This window comes from Scatophagus argus, chromosome 8, assembly GCF_020382885.2.
Source record: "Scatophagus argus isolate fScaArg1 chromosome 8, fScaArg1.pri, whole genome shotgun sequence".
Taxonomy (NCBI): Eukaryota; Metazoa; Chordata; class Actinopteri; family Scatophagidae; genus Scatophagus; species Scatophagus argus.
The window spans coordinates 1,842,604-1,859,621 of NC_058500.1; the positions used below are offsets into that span (position 1 = coordinate 1,842,604).

The 17,018-nt window shown below is 43.0% G+C and overlaps 1 protein-coding gene across 1 annotated transcript; it reads right to left on the reverse strand.

Annotated features, from left to right (window-relative positions):
* Positions 1-1,048: 1,048 nt before the first annotated feature.
* Positions 1,049-15,812, reverse strand: LOC124063104. The gene is made up of 26 exons (XM_046396432.1): positions 15,005-15,812; positions 14,479-14,622; positions 13,712-13,857; positions 13,377-13,536; positions 11,204-12,717; positions 10,959-11,120; positions 10,652-10,750; positions 9,777-10,035; positions 9,602-9,661; positions 9,213-9,310; positions 8,105-8,242; positions 6,971-7,078; positions 6,719-6,860; positions 6,025-6,513; positions 5,869-5,913; positions 5,561-5,640; positions 5,347-5,459; positions 5,046-5,229; positions 4,774-4,858; positions 4,223-4,368; positions 3,972-4,062; positions 3,255-3,403; positions 2,892-2,977; positions 2,639-2,708; positions 2,396-2,517; positions 1,049-1,984 (listed from the first exon to the last, which is right to left on the reverse strand). The coding sequence occupies exons 2-26, from the start codon at positions 14,558-14,560 to the stop codon at positions 1,765-1,767; spliced, it is 4,848 nt and encodes a 1,615-aa protein (XP_046252388.1). The 5' UTR covers positions 14,561-14,622; positions 15,005-15,812; the 3' UTR covers positions 1,049-1,764.
* Between the last annotated feature and the right edge of the window lie 1,206 nt (positions 15,813-17,018).

Genomic DNA, 17,018 nt, shown 5'->3' on the forward strand with positions numbered 1-17,018 from the left:
TGACTAAAACAGTGGCTAAAACAATTATTTACACCTACTTGTAGACGGTAACGCCTGAATTTTGTTTTAGTTTCTCACAGGGCAGACGAATTTGCCAATAAAGCGCTAGCATTCTGCTAATGTATGCTAATTGGTCGGTTAAAGATTTACGACTAGCAGAACATAACCACAATAATGCGGATTTATGTTTTACTGTCGATAGCTACAGCAGAGCTTAGTAGTCTGGGTGAAACAAAACACAAACTTACTCATTTACTTACATAACAATGCTTAAATAAATACTTAAATGATACACAGAGCACAGAAATGTACTTCATTACAAAAAGCCACGAAAATACAATCTAATTCAGCTGTATCTATTCTCTATACCGCTTATTCCGAAAATATAAACAAAACTGACAAAATATTTTGCACCACGAACGTTACATTTTGGGGCTACAGTTCCATAAGCCCCCATTCATTTTGGACCACCTCATGAGCGCCCCCTAGATAACCGGAAGATCCACAGAGTGGGAATCCTTCCTATTAAGAGTTTCTTTACGTTTGGGTTTTGGGTGACACCCGAACGTAATGACGGCGAGATCCCACACAAAGACACAACCATGAGCGGAAGGGAATGTCATGTTTAATCACGTGTCGTGTGTGGTGAACGATATTCCCACAGTGACAATTTTCTGATCATCTAGTTTTTGTGAAGCATGTGAAATATCAGACATTTTTTTGTTACCCCTAAAATAAAGGAGTTTTCATTTTAAAGTTTTACGTGGAATTTTTCCTTGTAAAGCACATTTTGCAAGGGTTCAAATGTCATGTTTATTAATCAGGTTATTCTGTGGTCTAAAAGATCCCCTTTTCTCTCCATTGTTGGCACACCAGAAAAATTATACTTTACATTATACTGAACTACGGTTTTCATAGAAAACCTAGAGACTGACGAGTAGAAATACTGAGGTGTTGATTAGATTTTTTTCCTGTAGTTAAGAAAAAAGAAAAAAAAAATCAACAACAGATGACAAATGAGACACAAATGAACAAAAGAGGCCAACAATGGGATGTCTTTTCTTTACTGGTTTTGCCAACAACCCCAGGTAAAATATCCCTTATTTCATTCAATAAATTGGTCAAATACACCAATGACAATAGATCAAAATGAGCAATACACAGAACTAAAATCCATCCCTCTGGTGTCAGTGTGCAAAAATACTGCAGAGTCCACTCACCAACAACCTCTTCTCAAAATGTTCCTCATACAATCATCAGTCATCTATTACTATTACTTACAATACTCAGTCAATTGGGCCAGGTGCCTCTGTGATTAGTCATCACTGAACAATATTCTCAGTTGTGACAGAAATTAAAATGGCAGCATACCAAGTTAATACCAATAAGAATAAACTGACAGTAATTATTCTGTTGTAAAAGAACCAGCTGACACTAAAATACAAATTAAAAAAAAGTGAAAACACACAAATGATCAACTCTGTTCTCTGTCTTCATGCATTCATAGATCTTCTGTGGCCTTCAATAAATAAAATTCAGACGTTTTGCATCTCCGTTTCATGTCACAACATTCACAGTTTCTCTCAAGTCAAGCACGACACACATGATCTCTAATTGTCAGCGTGGCTTTGGTCTTGTTAACAACACAGCAGCATGAAGAGTCTTGAAGGCCTTCAGTTTAGTGTAAAAGAGAAACGCACGCACACACACAGACACACATACACATCCCTATAAAACACCATAAAAAGGCAAAACCACCCGTTCCTATCTGAGTCGCTGCAGCTCTGGAGAGGCTGGGGAGGACGAGGAGGTGGAGGAGTGGGCGGTGGACAAAGGAGGCAGCTCCTCACATGCAAAGTAGTCCTTGAGGGGAGCGAAGAGGTGACGGATGACTGGCACACTCCAGGCCTTCCCCAGCACCTTCTGCCTCTGCTGCCGGTTCATGTCCCTCACGTCGGTGTAATGTTTGGGGAAACCAAAGATTCTGGCGGCGAAAGCAGGAGAAGAGACACACGTGTTTAGTCAGTTAGTCTAATAAACTCTTAATAAGCTTCTTACGTGTGAACATTGGGTGTTTTCTTCGGGTTTTGGACGGCTGGTTGGACAAAACAAGTGAAGACACTTTAAACCTGGGCGCAGACTTGACATATTTCGGCTATGAATCTTACATGATGGCGAACAGAACTGCAAGACGTCAGAATAAAATAATAAAAGTCACACTGTATTTATTTGCCATGAAAATATATTTTTTTAAAAATTAAACGCATTTAACTGATCTCTATTGGAAACTGAGTGCTCATCAGTACGGAGGGTCCAGTAGCAGAGTGACGGTGGGGGCTCACAGCTGTCCAGTGTGAGAGTATCACATCTGTTTTAAAAGCATCACGATGCCCACCTTTCTAGCTCGGTGATCCAGAGGTTGTCCTCTCGGCCGTGGTGGAGGACAGGCAGCAGGGAGACTTTTTTGCCCTGCTTCAGAGAGTTTTTGTTGGTGGTGATCGTCCTCACCTTCGTGACCTGAGACAAAAACGTCAGCACAGAGTGATTACTGGACCTTAATGACTGCAGGACCTCACTGATTACGTGAACTGAGAAGAGGGACGGCAGACAAAATGAGACAGCAGGTTCAGTCACTGACCCTGGCTTCTCTACCGATCTCCAAACAGTCCTGGAGACTCAGCTTGTCGTTCTGGGAGGGGATGATGGGCCTGAAGGGAGAGACGCAGCAAACACACTTTACTCAGAGGGAGGTTACAAAGACCAAGAAACACGAAAGAGAAGAGCAGAAAAGAAAGACAACATGCATGTTACTGGTTTTACAGCTGCAGGACACGAGAACGTCGTCTGAACCCATTTGAGTAATTTAACCCTGTCATTCATGGAGGTCTGACCTGCTCATCCCTGGGATGTTTCCCCAGAAGTAACGAGCTCTGTGTGCAGGACTAACTTTGACTGCATCCACCAGCACCGGGTTGCACTGTCGAAAGAATCACACAGCAGTAACAGTCATTTTCTCTGGGTGAGGAAAACACAGCAGCGCAATGAGGAAGCAAGGAAGGAAGGAAGCAGGAAAAGGAAGGGTGGGAAGAAAGCATGAAGGCAAAGGGACGAGAGGAAAAAGCAACACCACACAAAAGGAAGAAATATACACAAAAATATCAGATAAACCTTCATTGAACCCCAGAGAGGAAATTCAGGCGGTGCAGCCGCACAAGATATGAAAATGAAAGCAGAAGTTGGTGTGGACGGCGAACCTCGAGGAAGCGGCAGATGTTGACTTTGTCATGCGTGTTCATGAAGACCACGTTCTCAAACAGCCAGAAGAACGGCCGGGGGTCTTCCTCTTCGGGCTTCAGCAGCTGAAGGATGCGGTAGAACTCAAAGAACAGCCTGCCGGTGCCCTCTGCAGGAGAGAAGGGCAACTTACAGCCTCCAACCGCCCGTACGTTTACACTCGGGATGATCCGTACGAGCAAAAATATTCTTTACAGCAATCTCATCGTAAGTAATGAGATCTGCATTTGAACAACTACAGATTCCACTGGATGTTAATACTGCTGGAAACATTTGGGATAAGGGTTACACAACAAAATATTAGGGCTGTGCAATTCAACATGTTATTATCGCACATGCGTTAACGAGATAATTAATTAACACCAAGAACTATTTTATTGAATAGCTGTTTTTATCATAATAATTATTTTTAAAGTCCGTTGCTCACTAGCTAACTAACCATTCCTCACTTTCTCACTGAAAAAACTGCGTTAATGCACTGCGTAAATGATAAAATATAAACTAATAATTGTCGGCGTTAATTAGTTATCACATTGACTTGCCCAGCCCTAATACGTTAACGCTGCCACAGCCCTACAAAATACATGACAAAGGTCAAGTAGTTTTTAGATATTTTAATGTAGAAATGCCACACGGTGTATCTTGAATCAGTTTTTATCAGTTCAGCAGTTACGTACCATAGAGGCCTTTTCTGAGCGGGTTGACGATGGAGAGGTCGTTGCAGGGGCTGCCCCCAATCAGCAAATCAAACGGACCCCACTGCTCGATCTGAACGGTCAAAGATGAACAAGCGGCTGGTTAACAGTTGGATCAGTCGAGCTGGAAACACCTTCAAATGACTCCAAACAACAACGGTGAAGTCACTGCCAACCAAAGTCACAGTTTTGAACAGAGAAATATTAACATTACGGACTGTGAGTGAACTTACGTGTTTCTGGGTGATGAACCGGGCGTCACTAACATGGATGATCTTCCCATCATGGTTGACTGTCGCCACAGCAATCGAGTCCTCGCAGACCTCTGAGGCAACATACTTATCCACTTTAAAGCCAAGATCCTTCAGCACCAGGAAGCCTGAGGAAAACACCAGCAGACATGGAATACACAGCATGATCGCAATCAGAATTTGTGGAGTGAGAGCATCATCGCACTCTGATTCAAACAGTAAGGAAAAGGATGTAAAAGAAGACTTAGAAGGCCCAGCTTGTCTTAACTTATCTTCAATGAAAATCCATCTTACAAACCTTACAGAAGGTAGAGTTTGTCACGTGTTTCAGAAGTTTTTTTGTCATATTTATTGTAAATGTACTAAAATCCCGACCGTGTCGCTGTTACATGCGAATGAAACGATTGGAAGGCTAATGTTTGCTGTTAATGTTCACCACTATATTGTTCGGTGTTTTTTAAACATGTGAAAAGGTCTTAACTTGAAATTTGATCCTGATTTGGCAAGGGAGGGGCTCAGCTCTGCGTGCTCACCTGTTGCTATGCCATCGAAGAGCGAGAGGACTCTGACAGGTCTGCGCAGGTTGGCAGGGATGGATGGATAAACACGATGTGGCTCCTACAAAATAAGAGTCCTCATTAATGAAAACCTGTTGTTTAGAAATCAATCAAGAAATCAATACAGTTTATCTGGTGTAACTAATAAAAATGAATGTCAGAATATGCTTTAATGTGTGTAAATACACTGAAAATATTCAATTCAGAGAGCGTGGGAGTTCGTCCAGTGATGGAAACAGATCACTCACGAACGCCATGGCGCTGTTGTTGAGGAATAACTCTTGGACACGAATGCTCCAGTCCTCCCTGGGAACCAGAGCGCCGTGACGTCGATGCGGCTGACACAAGTAGCAGATCCACGGCTCCAGCAGCTTCAACGAATCAAACGTCCCAGGACCGACGAGGATGTTCAGACAGTCCTCACAAAAGGATCTGCAAACGCATAGGATGTGCAGGAAGACCAATAAGCAAAGGGAAAACTGGGCTCTGCTCGTCACCGTTTTTAAGACAGCAACACTGAAATGTGGAGCAGGAGCTGAAGAGACGAACCTGCAGCAGCTATCGTTGCCGCACAGTACCACTTCCAGCCCATAGCAGCAGATGGTGCAGTAGGACTGATATCCGTCCTCATCATAGCGATACAGAGTTTCTGTGAAGTTGTCCTGCAGGGACACACAAGGTTCAGCACAGTGTTTAACACTTCAGTTCACTCACAGTTTGCTGAGGAACTTTAACTGCTCACAGAAAGGTGATGATTTCTTACTTTACACTTCAGGCAGAGACTTCCTTTAAATAGAGGGTGGAATATCTCAATGTTTTCTGTTCCACAACACAAACAGAAGCCTGCAAACACAACACAACACAACACAGAGACATACAGGAAATTACACAAGACAATATTCTTATTATGTTTGACCACAGAACAAGCTCTTAAACTTAAGAATAATGCAAAAGCTGAGGATGTGAATGGCTGATTTTGCACATCACTTTTTAAAAAAAACAAATATTTATGTATAAAAGGGAACAGATTTTGATTCAGAAAAAAAAACATACAACATGTCCAACACTCACCTTCAATGTCGAGCTTCATGTTCATAATCATACAGATCGTCTTCTCTGCAAGGAAAGAAACCAATAACTTCTTATTTCTGGTCAATTTTCTGTAAAGACCTTTTTTGGCATTAAACTCTTCTTTCAAGTCGTAATGTTTTAATCTGTGCTTGGCACCTCTGAGTTTTTGGTCCGGCTGGGTGTAAACGCTGCTCGCCTCGGTGACCTTCTGGTAAGGTTTGGCGATGGTCCTCTTCCTGTACGGCACAAAGTCTGGCGACGTGTCGTCATCGAATCCATCCATCAGACTGTTTTTCATCTTATGAACCTTCCCTCCCTTCCCTCTTCCCCATCCTGCCTTAACCTTCTCCCATCCTCCTCCTCCTCCCCCCCAGTCATCTCTCTCTACCTCCCACCTTCCTCTGGACGCTCCTTTAGTGTCTTTCCCCACAGAATCAGTTCCTTTCCATGCAGTCGTTCCACCTCTGCCTTTGTGGGCAGACTTATCTTCAGAGTGACACGACAGTCTGCTCATGGACACGGCCACGCCTTTCAGCTCTGAGCTCCTGCTGCTCCTGCTGGAGGAGGTGAAGGAGCGATGAGAAGAGTCAGCATTCAAGAAGAGTTGCTTCTTCACCTTTGGTCTGTCGTTTGTTGTCATAACACCTGGACAGAAGTCATTCACACATGCGACCATCAGACATCAGTTAAAGTTCCAAGATACATAACACCTGCAGAACTGTATTACCTGTATGAACCTATATGTCTTATACACCACTAGTCTGTAATATTAGAGGTGATTCTCTGCCATTAGTCACTGATCTCTCTATTCCCACTTCAATCAGAAAGTAATGCGTGATGAAGGTCATACCATTCATGGCAGCTGCTGGTCTGAGTCTGTCTGGCCCCATGGGCTGAAATCCATCAAGGGCCCAGTCTAACAGCTGTTCCAGCAACGCATCTCTCTTCCCCAGACATTCAGAAAACTGCTTCTCACAACGCAGAGCTGCCTCCTGATAGACACAAACACAAATGTCTGAGCAGGAGGACAAAAGTGCATCACATATGAACGGGTTCAAAGTCCTGTCTGTGTTCATGGGAAAACAGACAGAGAGCCACAGACCTGCAGGGACAAGAAGAGGGCTTCTCGGTAGGGGATAAGGATGGCGAAAGAGTTGGCGCTGAAGTGTTGGGCAAAGGCAGCGAATGGTTTCAGAGCCTGCAAACTGACCTGGAATCAGAGCCAAGAAATCAGTGTAGAGAATGGAAACAGATATGAAAAGTAACCCATATGAGTAAGCTAGCAGGCAAAACGAAACATAAATGATGACAATAAATAAATGATGTGAGTTGGACAAATTTCAATCCCAAACTCAAGAAGCGAGACAGATCCACCACAACATAATGACACAGAAAAACATCATCACAAAGCAGCTTGGGAAATTGTTTTCAGGGATTTTAAAAAATGTCAAGTAAAGAAGCGTCAGTGGTCCCTTTGTTTACACAAGCCCAGTTTCCACTGCATCCCGTCCAGTTGTTTCTATTACCCACCTGCTGAGGTACCCAACATGCTGATTCGATACTAAAAGATGGAGTTAAAAGACGGCAGACCACTGACTGGCCACTCGTCTCACCACCTGCATGTCGATGTAACGCCTTCCAACTGTCCTGTTATTTTGGGTTTTTTACAGTTATTAGTGCCGCCTGCAGCCTTTTCTCAAACAAAGTTTGTTTCCTTACCACCCTACCACATATCGAGGAGAAAAAACACAAAATGTGTGTGAGCGCCAGAAAAGCATGTTGTATGTTGTCAGTTATCAGTTGTCAGTTAATAAATGGTGCTGCTTCTCAAGACCAAGAAGTCCTCCTCTGTTCCCCAGCTGCTGGTGGAAAAAGGTGAAAGGGGTTGAGAACATTTAAAAGAGTTCTGCCCGTGGTCGAAACACAAAACAGTCACAAACTGTTTCCAAGGATACGACCCGGAACCACATTAAACTGCTGTTTCCTTGTCGAGTACAACTGTCAGCATGATAGATAGATAGACAGACAGACAGATAGATAGACAGACAGACAGACAGATAGATAGATAGATAGATAGACAGACAGATAGATAGATAGATAGATAGATAGATAGATAGATAGATACTTCATTGATCCTGAGGGAAACTCAAGATGTATGTGCACATGAAGCATTTGTGTACACGATGGCGTACTGAACTCCGATTCCCCGATTTTCACCCTCTGCATCGATCATCACCTGAGAGTGCGTTCTCTGTCCAAAGCACTCCACCATCCTCTTCCCTGGAAGTTGTTTTTCCCCCGTGCAGGCGACGATAACAGCTGGCCAGGGACAGAAGCCCTCTGCCTCAACCCAGACCAGCTCCCCTATGGCACCCTGTACAACACACACACACACTGGTCTATTTTGACTCAAGTTACCACCAACATCGTCCTGTGATGAAGAAAACCTGAAACAAGCAGCTGAGACCAACTGAGAGTTAAGCTCATTTTCTCATGAGCTTCAGTGCAACCAGACTTCTTTTTGAAATCAATGGTGTCGCCCCCTGCTGGACATTAGAAAGAATGCAGGCTTACAGCACTTGCGCATTGGCTTCTTTTGGAAGACGCAGAAGCTCCGTCCACTTAGTTATCATTAAGGTCTATGGTCAAGACAGAGTTCACAGATGTCAGCATGGCCACCAAATGATCCATCCATCCATCCATCCAAATTCTATACCGCTTATCCGTCAGGGTCGCGGGGGAGCTGGAGCCTATCCCAGCTGACTACGGGCGAGAGGCGGGGTTCACCCTGGACTGGTCGCCAGTCAACTGCAGGGCCAACACACAAAGACAGACAACCACACACTCTCACACTCACACCTAGGGGCAATGTAGAGCAGCCAATTAACCTAATGTGCATGTTTTTGGTATTGTGGGAGGAAGCCGGAGAACCCGGAGAAAACCCACGCAGGCACAGGGAGAACATGCAAACCACATAGAAGGGCCCAGACCGGGATTCGAACCTGGAACCCTCTTGCTTGAGGCGACAGTGCTAACCACTGCACCACCATGCCGCCCGCCACCAAATGATCTTGCACTAAAACACAGGGCTGCAAAGGATTATTTTCAATAATTGACACAATTATCTGAGAATATTTTTTTAGGTTTAAGCATTCATTGTTTATTCTTTCAAGTAAAAAACAAAAAAAAAATGAAAAATTTAAAAATAAGATAAAAATGGCCCTCAAACTTGTCCAGGGCCTGAAGTGATTTTTTTCTTTTGTCCAGCTTTGATTTGTTGTTCTTTGCTATCAGAAATTCATGAATTTTAAACTTGATGCTAATCAGAATAATGTTGATTTTACCAGAAGTTCTTCTGAGCTGGTTGGTCTGCTTGTCAAAACGATGCTGTCATCATCCTCACTCACAATGTACACAAACTCAGCCAGTGAAGCTGTGGGACCTACAACACAGTGACAACAAGCTGCTGAATCTACTGCACTTTCAATCCTGAATGCGTTCATACACACGTGTGAACACCTGGACTCATCACCATGTTGCCAATTCACAAATTAATTAAGACCATGTGTATATTTTATACTGAATTTAAAGATAAAGAAGAGGAATCAGGTACTGGCCACCTCACCCCAAGCCTATGATAAATATAAATAACATCAAAATTATGAAAAGTAACTCTGTTCTCATTCCTCAATAGATTATTAATTATATACATTACATATTACACATTTCTTACTTTCTGCCTTTGTTAAACTGGTCAGGCACATTTTTGACTCTTCAGTGACATCAACCACATCTGACAAAAACAGAACACACAGTCAAATCAATTATTATCATTTACTTCAGTAGTCGAATTTAACAAGGTTAAATTTTCCAGCTACACCTGCACAGCTCACACCTGACAGTCTTACCTGAGGAATTGTCTGTGTAGTCTGAGTCGTCCTTGCTGTCGGGTTTGAAGGGAATACGTAGACTTGGTTTGGCCACAAAAGCGTCACAGTCATCTGATGAAGTCTCGTCATCCTTATCTTCTTTTCTCCCGCCACCCAAACCTACCTGGGCTGGTTGTCTCCTTCTACGGGGGCGGGGCCTTCGCACCCAACTGCCCAGCTGACGTGAGGCTTCAGAGGTTTCCTTGCTGTTATGAAGAGCCCTGGTGCTGCTGAACGCCTTGTGAAGGGAGAAAACACACACACACACACACACACACACACCAAAGCGATGAGGAGGTATCACTTACCTGTTTGAAATCTGAACTAAAATGAACGTGTCGAAGAAAATCAATATCTGAAATCATGTGTTCTAGCTGAAAAACTTCTTGAAGGACAGACTATCTGTGTTAGAAACAAATGAATTCCAAAAAGTATTTAAGTACTTGTATATAAGTATTTGTTAAAAAGCCCTTCCAGGATGAAAATGCATTAAAATGGTAACTGTCCGTCACTGGCACATACAAGGGGGGTGCAGGGGGGCAACTGCCCTTTCACCATAGTTTCATCCATAAGTAACACAACGACAGGATGTGAGACTATTTTGTTCAATTTCATGTACTTTCTGTAACAAAACATCTAAAAAAGCCTGTGATGTTCTTCCAGTGGAAAAAATCTGATGCTAAATGCTAGAAAATTAGTCGGACTCCACGTGCCTCTCAATACTAGTTCATTTCCCAGTGTGTTTTTCTTAGAGGTGTAGCATTTTAATATCTGAGTCACATAATAAAACAACTTTAATCTTTTTGTGTCCACTTGAACCGTCAGTCAACGTAAGTCCATATTGTAACACTCACCTTAGCAAACACCTGCGTCCTGCACAGAGAGCTCGGCAGGGCCAGGAGGGTCAGGAGGAATCTATGCAGAACAGAGTGTGGTCTAATGCCATCCAGCATCTGTAGAGACAATGCAAGGAACCCTTTAATGGCACCCAAATGTTCAGTTACACTGTTTCTACAGAAGCTATTGAACGAGCACCTCATCTACAGTGGGTCAACTGCTTTCACCACTTCTTAAATTCATAAAAGCAGTAAAAGCAGATCAAAACAAATTCAAGGTACCAGATTAGGTCAGTAATGTTGAGTCATTGTGTCGTCAGTTCACCTTTGCCCAGCAATGACTTCCTGTTCCTTGCATCTGCTTCTCCTTCACTTTGTTAATGGCACTGAAGTAGTCGTACGCCAGCTGATAAGTTTCTGGAGACTCGGGGTAACACAGACCAAGCTGGACCACCAACTCTGTCAGCACATGTGTGGTCAGATTACCCTGAATACAATAAATATGCGATTAATATCAGAGGACAATGCAATGTTGGTAGATTTATTTATAATGTAAATAAATCTCCTTACATTTATATTCTCAGGATGTTTCAGGACTTTGCTGACGTTCATGAGCGCCGCGTTTCCGAGAGTCTTCGGAACACTTTGCACTAAACTCTGTAGAGCTGCTTTATAGAAAGTCACTGCATGCTTCAGGAAGTCACTCCTCTCCCATTCCCCAAGATCCACCACAGCAGTGGCCCACAGGAAGTCTCTGGCACAAGAACCTATGTCCACCTCTACTGTGGGGAGCAGCTCCTTCTCACTGCAGAGGACATGCTGGTCCCGCTCCTTAAGAAAGCGCTCCAAAGCGGAGGGCCGGAGGAGACAGGCTGCGTAGGAGTGAACCAGAACGGAGCTGAGCTGGAGTTCCCCAGCCACGTCTGCTGGGCCGTACTGCTGCAGCACTTGAAGAGCTCGGAGGGGCTCCAACGTCTGGGAGAGGAACTGAAAGTGCAGCTTGACTTTATAATCCAGCAGCTGGTTTCTGATCCGCTCAGTCTCCTCTGATTGCCTCAGTGACTTAAAATACTCCACTAAATCCTTCCAGCTGCTGACCATCCTCTGCACAGTGTTGATGATAAACAAACACTGTGCAGAGATAGGATGGGAAGGGTTATAAGAGTCTGCACCAGCAAATATCTCTTTCAGGCTGTCGTTGATGGAAATGCAGGTAGAGTAATGATGGTGGATGTCTCTAACCAGGTCAACCACACAACGAAAGGAAGGCAAGAGTCCAGCCTGGCAGGCTCTTTCTGCCGTCCCAGGAAGGCCACAGAGTGACACTAACCTCGGGCTGAAGGCCTGGAGGTGGGATACAAACACCTGGCTCACTGCTGGGTGTGAAGCATCACAGTAAAATGCAACAAGATTGGACAGATGGAGGCCAAAGTTCTTCAACGTCTCAATCAGGAGGCATGCATCAGCATCTGCACTGTGTGTGCCTGTGCTCGTGTCCATGTCCTCTGATGATCGTGGATCAGAGTCAACGCTCATCTGCAGAGCACACAACAGCCTCACCACGCTGACCCCTAAGCCCTGGTCGACGTAGCCAATCAGGATGACGCTTGTGCTCTGTCCTTCCCCCAGTTCGACCTTCATATACAGGTAGAGACAGTAGGGCGTTTGATAGCAGGCCTGAATGATGTCTCTGCGGTGGGTTGGACTCAAGATGGAAAGAGCTGAAGGGTCAGAAACCTGAGTGTCTGGACTTGTATTAAAGTTAGTATCCACATTATTACAGTATCTTCTGATGAAGGACAACAAAGCATAGCTGTCTTGGAAACTGCTCCCCTGAGTTTTATTCTCCACCGCTGTCTGTGCTTGCTCCTCGCTCTTCATCTGCTGTGGCTCTGCACTCTCTTCTTTCACTGCTATTTTCTTTCTTTTCTGCTCCACAAATACCACATCATCCTCATCATCGGATATAAATACCACATCTGCATTCCCGTTCAAATTCTCTCGTGGCTTTTCTTTTCTTGGTTCTTCTTCTGTATTGCCATCCATCTTCACAATGACCCACAGCTTCTGAGGAGGGGTCCCATCTATGACGAGAATAAAAAGCACATTTAAATGCAATTAAGTGCTTTACAGAGATGGAGCATGTAATGTTACTGGCCTCCTCTCTCTATTAAAAGCTTTTTGTCATTCAGATAGGATTCTGTTACATAAATGTTCATCGAGGATTTCATCATCTGAGTTACAGAAAGAACCACAATGCTATCAGATAGTGCTGACTTTGTTGCTTTTGTTGGTCGACCACATCACTTGACAAAGCTGGGTCAACCTCACCACACTGCAGACCCCACCACTTGTCGTGTATTATGCCTGCAGTGGATGATCTGACTAAATGAAACTTTGCAATCAGACTTAGCAAGCAGGAAAAATAGAAGATTTTAGCCCACAATCAATCATGAGAGACATTCCTGTGAATCTGGCCTGTTTAGAAGGAAACAACAGACTGTCTTTAATCTCAATGAATTTCCAAGTTTTTTTTCCAATATTACCCTCCTCCTGCAGTGGTGTGTTTTATTTTTAACCTACAGTGGGTGCTATAGGCCAACACAGTAGGCTACAAACAAGGAAAATATAGTCCAAAATATGTTAAAATAATTAGGATATTTCATTTATACATGTGGGTTACATTTGAGAAATTTCTAAATAAAAACCTGCTAAATAAAAAAACATTCCCTGTGTTGTATACCCCTGTGTGATTTGTCAGGAACCAGACTCTGTCCGCCTCGGGCCTCCAATGCCTGGTACTCCCTGCCGTTGTTGTTCTCATCAAAGAACAGCTTAAACCACTGCAGGAATGTCAGAGATATGCAAGAGTTCCTCTTCAGCAGCGCCTCGATGGGGATGTACTGGTGAGAGGAACGAACGAAAAGATGTTGACGGTAAATTCATCTGCTAGTTTGAGAGGAATAAATAAGCCTCTTAAATATCAAAAAAACGCTGAAAAAGTAATTAGTAAGCTGGAGCTGTTGTTGTGACTTATTGACCACCATACACAGACAAAGGCAAATTTTTAATACTCACTCTGACAACTCCAACTTTTCTGAATGCAGCTTCCAGTAAACTGTAGTTGTGGAGGGAGTCTACAACGTTATCACTTTGGAATCGGACATCGGACAGATCCAGGGATCCAGGAAATAACCAGTCCATCAGCTGGCAAAAGGCTGCACCTGAATATTCAAATAAAGACAAATACACACACACACACAAGCAAACAGCAAATGTTAATATTTGTGCATGGAAAAATTATTCAGCATCCTCACTAAGGCGCAAATAACTTTCTTTTGATTGACAAATCGATTAATTAGCTAACTGTTGCAGCTTTAGTATTAGCAAAACACAGTACCTAAAAACTCAAGGAACCAATGTCTGAAAGCTGAACAGAGTCAACCAGTATTATTAGCTCTACCAAAAACTTATTTGGGTAAATTTATTCAGGAAGAGAAGCTGTAGCAATGAAGAGAGAGAGAGGTGGAGGAGGAGGAAAGCAGCCAGCTCAGGCAAAAGCAACAGGTGAGACTGAGAGCATTATGTACTGTTCGGTTACTTATTTGTCACAAAGTACTTGGTAACTAAAATAATCACAGCAGAGCACCTCATATATGGTAATAACTGTTTTAAGGACGTGTGGAGGTGCCTCCTCCTGCATGCATATAAATACAATGTACATGCACACACATGAGGCCATAATATGCAGCCATGTGATGCTAAAAAAGACCATAAAAGCTGCCCCACACAGATCCAAAAGGATACACTTGTTGGGATGTTAAAACCACACATGAATGACCTACCTGTGCACACCTGCTCGAGCTTGGTGAAGCCTGTCTGTAAAGTTTCATTGAGCCAAACCAGAAGTTCACAAGAACGGTTCATACGTCTCAAATTCACAGTTGTGTTTTTTTTCACATTCGCTGCCATCTCCAAGAGGGACAGACCTGCAAAAATACCATGTAAATATGCCTTTAAATAACAGACAAACATGAACACTGGCCATGAACTAAACAGATGTCACATTACTGAAACTCTCACAATAATTTAAGTGTGCTTCCTACAAGTGGAATCAAGTTAAGCTGCAGGAAGTTAACACACATGAAAAATGAAGGAGGTATCTTAAATTATATTGTGGATTCATAAAAGTGTGACTCCTTAGAAACAGGAATAAAATCATTCATCCGTTAACCATCCATGAATCACTCCCCCACAATTAACAGCTCTACTTATATTTCAAAATGTAATCCTGTAAAAACATTGTCCATAAACAGTCCCACAAAGAAGATGTGCTGTATGAATTGTTTAGCATCCCATACACATACTTACAGGCTAGTACTAGTGCTTGGGTCTTTTCCCGCGAAAATGCGGCATTCCAGTTAAGTCAAAATTCCGTTAATCTCAGCTTCAACCAAAGAGAGAACCAAACTCCTACAACCCTGGATATTTGGCGATGTTCTTAAACTAATCTGACTGCCCTTATTCAACAACCTCTTAATTCAGGAGTTCTGGTGTTGCGGGTGAGATCTGAAGAAAATTCATTCATCATTTGTAGTTTACAATGGAACGTTTGCCTTCCATAAAACCACAAAACCAGTCACCAACGTAGGCGTTACACTAATGAACAACACTGAGCAATTGCGAAATGCGTTTCGAAATCAAGTTAAATAAAATAACAAAATATTTTGTGAACCTCGCATTCAATTCACTGTGTGCACTTGAAGACAACAGTTTGCGTCCAATGCAGCCACACGTTACTGGCTCTTGTCTACACCAATCAAATTAGCGCCGGTATCATCCTGACCAATAGAAACTATGGAATCGGCGCAGATGGTTCGAGAACCCTGATGTTGTTTCCGGAAGCTGACACGGGGTCACATTATACAGCATTGTGAAACGGATGCGGAAAAGAAGAAAGTTGTGTTCACAGTTCAGACCAGTTGATTACAGCAACTTCTTCTATTTCAACATTTGCTAAAAGAACCATAGACGTATCATAATCCTACAACACACCCATGAAGAGAAGTCCAAACAATAGCACACGAACAATGAACAGAGAGTTCTAACTTTCGCTGTCAAAGCTAGCAAATGTTTAGGGAACATAAAGTATTACAAAAGAAACCTTTCACAAAACTTTCATAATGTTGTAAACTAAGCTTAAAACGTCAAAAATCATATCCATAAAACTGTTGTTGTACTGGGACGTAGCTACGTTCCTGTCAACGTAACCCCGAAACAAAGGATAGCTAACGTTATAAAACGCACCTACAGCCTTAAAGAAATGCATACAGAAGTTGGCTAGCTTCTATAAATGCCCTGCGGTAGAGCTAAATTACTTTTATCTTGGGAATGACTTTAACAGTAGCTGAAGTAGCTGACACAAGTGAAGTCGTTCGCCGGTGCGGCTACACAGTGCAAGCTAAAACGTGAACTACAGTTAACATAACTTCACAGCACTAAGGCGTACGTTAGCTCACGGCGGATTTAGTGGGTGATTTAACTATGAGCTGCGTGAACACATTTTGTGTTCCAAAAGTAACCCGGTATTTGAGCTGTGTTTGCCAGTGTGTGTTTGCCAGATATAGTCTGTGTGTTGCCGAGAAAACCTCGTGTACTCACCCTCTCTGTTTTGTTCCTTGGGGTATTTAACCTACTGGTATCAGGGTCAAAAGCCTCCCCAAATCCCCACCCCCCTAACCGACCCACGCCGGCTAAGCTAACATTAGCGCTTCGTTCAGTTAGTGTTTAAGAAATGAGTGACTGTCAGTGTAATGTAGTACAGATGTCTGGAAATAAAACCAAATTGCTAGTGTGCGCTCATTAATGTAACAGTGGTTAAAAATAACGTTACATAACCACTAACGTATATGCTTTTCTCACACCCATATTATGAAGGTCTCCGTCTTAGCATGCTAAGCTAGGTAGACCACGCTTAGCAAACTTCCTGACAGCCTTTGAAGCTAATTTTAGCTTGATCAACTGCGCCCCTCGTGTTAGAAAATACATTAATCGCTCTCCAATGCTGCGTGCTAATGATGTGTGCTGAAATAAACTTTAGTGTGTTCTATTACCAAATTAGCTCCTCAAATATCTTACTCCGTATTATGAGCACTTCATGTTTCCATGTGCATGACCTCCATTTTGACAAAGCCATGACCCCAAACCCCTCCACACAACTTCTAGTTTTTCTTGCTACTACTTAACACCAGAGAGAGAAGTTTCACTCATAATGACAAACTTAATATTAGCATGAATAGTACTGTACTTGTATGCTCATATTCATTATTGTTGGCCACGACACACAACTCTGACTGTGGGGTACCTCAAGGCTCTGTATCAGGAC